Below are 1,809 nucleotides of genomic sequence, written 5' to 3'. Positions count from 1 at the left end.
GTGCTGCCGCTGATATACAAGATTCTTTAAGTGAACATGTTGGCATCAATGGAATTGTTTTTTTTTTTTTATCACTTTCTCATATCTTTGAGAAAGGGTTTTTTTGTTTTGTTTTGTATTTTTTGTATCTATAAATTTCAACTCAGACACACACTATGAAGTGTCATGTGGGGTTCCTCAAGGATCGATTTGAAGAACATTACATTTTACTTTGTATATGCTACTGATTGACTCACTTGCTAACTGTATTTCAGAGTGAAACTAAATATATTAGGACTTTACCCATGTCAAGGAGCAAACATTTATCATTTGAAGAATATTGCTAAAATGAGGTCATTTCTTTCTCTGAGCAGCACAGAGAGACTGATGCAAGCTTTTATAAATAACTGGTTTGACTACTACTGTAATGCTCTCCTTTCTGGTCTACCAAAGAATACAATAAATCATCAACAATTAACTCAAAGTTCTGCCGCATGAGTGCCAACTAAAACCAAAACAAGACCACACATTAGGTCAATAAAGCAAGAAGGCCCCCCGGATCCTCGGGTTCCTCTCTTTTAGCTGTTCCACACAGCAGAATTAAAATATTGCATGATGTCCCATTCAGCCATCATGTGAAATGCCACTGTAACAACAAATGAAGACAGATGTGCAGAAGATAGATATTTTTAAATGTAAATTAAAAATAATTTTAATTTGCACTAAAAATATCTATATCTTCTGCATCTCTCACTTTATTGGTTGTTACAGTGGCATTACGCAGATTTTAATTTTGTATATTTTAATTATATACTTATTTAGTCTGGCTTTTATATTTATTACCATAATCACTTATTTTTATTCTATTTATCTTTATCAACATTTGTAACATTTAAAATTTTTATTATAAACTATTTTTGTGGGAGTTTTTTTTTATATTTCTTGTATTTTGTGTCAGTCGCTTGTTTATACTTGCAATGGATTTGTTTGCAAGGTGCTATATGAATAGTTTGATTGATTGATTGATTGATTGATTGAGTGATTGAAAAATTATCTGCATCACAGAAGCCACTGTCCATACCTTGCTTCCATTAATAATCCAGTCAGTGCCATATTTTTTTGCAAATGTCTTCACTCCTTGAAGGTCACTTCAAAGAGAAAATTAAAGATGTAAACCAGGACAACACAGGGAACAAATGAATATATCACAATATGACTGCAAGCATTAAAATGTGATGCAGCCTGGGAGTCAGTGTCTTTGTATCTTTAAAAGTATCATTTATTCTTTAATGTCATGCCTGCACTTAAGCCCACCTGCCGGCTCCAGGTTCGGTCATAGCGATGGCCCCGATGCATTTCCCAGCAGTCATCTGTGGAATATAGTGCTCGATCTGAGCCTTAGAGCCATAGTGACTGATATAAGGCATTACAACCTCAGAGTGGAGCGAGAACCCAGGACCACTGCAGTTACAGTACATTCTACAACACAAACAGAGCCAGAACACCTGCTACATTATACACACAAAGCCAAGGAAAAAACCTAAATACATTCAGGGTTGTGATCCATTCAAAAATGAAATGCATTTTAAATTCCAGTTCAATTCTAAATTTGAATTGAGGCAGCAAGCAGAACACAAGATTGGAATTCAAATTTGAAATTAAGGAAGTAGAATTACAACTGAATTGATTAAAAAAAAACATATGCTGTAAGTTTAAAGCATGTAACTGGTTTACTACCATATTTTGATGCATTTCAATATGAAGTGTATTTTTAAAGGCACAATGTGTAAGTTTTCACCGCTAGAGGTCGCATTTTCAAAACAATAACAA

General features: G+C 34.0%; 1 protein-coding gene across 1 annotated transcript in view; it reads right to left on the bottom strand.

The window, feature by feature from the left end:
* The window catches only part of LOC107576428 (long-chain specific acyl-CoA dehydrogenase, mitochondrial-like), a 6,398-nt gene that overhangs the window by 3,092 nt on the left and 1,497 nt on the right, over window positions 1-1,809 (bottom strand). Inside the window, exons 2-3 of the mRNA XM_016262606.1 lie at window positions 1,294-1,458; window positions 1,061-1,127 (exon numbers count right to left, since the gene is read on the bottom strand). Of these exons, the coding sequence (XP_016118092.1) occupies window positions 1,061-1,127; window positions 1,294-1,458 (232 nt within the window). The remainder of the gene's footprint in view (window positions 1-1,060; window positions 1,128-1,293; window positions 1,459-1,809) is intronic.

This window comes from Sinocyclocheilus grahami, unplaced genomic scaffold (assembly GCF_001515645.1).
Source record: "Sinocyclocheilus grahami isolate Dianchi unplaced genomic scaffold, SAMN03320097.WGS_v1.1 scaffold3675.1, whole genome shotgun sequence".
Lineage (NCBI taxonomy): Eukaryota > Metazoa > Chordata > Actinopteri > Cypriniformes > Cyprinidae > Sinocyclocheilus > Sinocyclocheilus grahami.
Note: the sequence above shows the minus strand (reverse complement) of the source record. Positions and strands in the feature narration are given on the sequence as shown.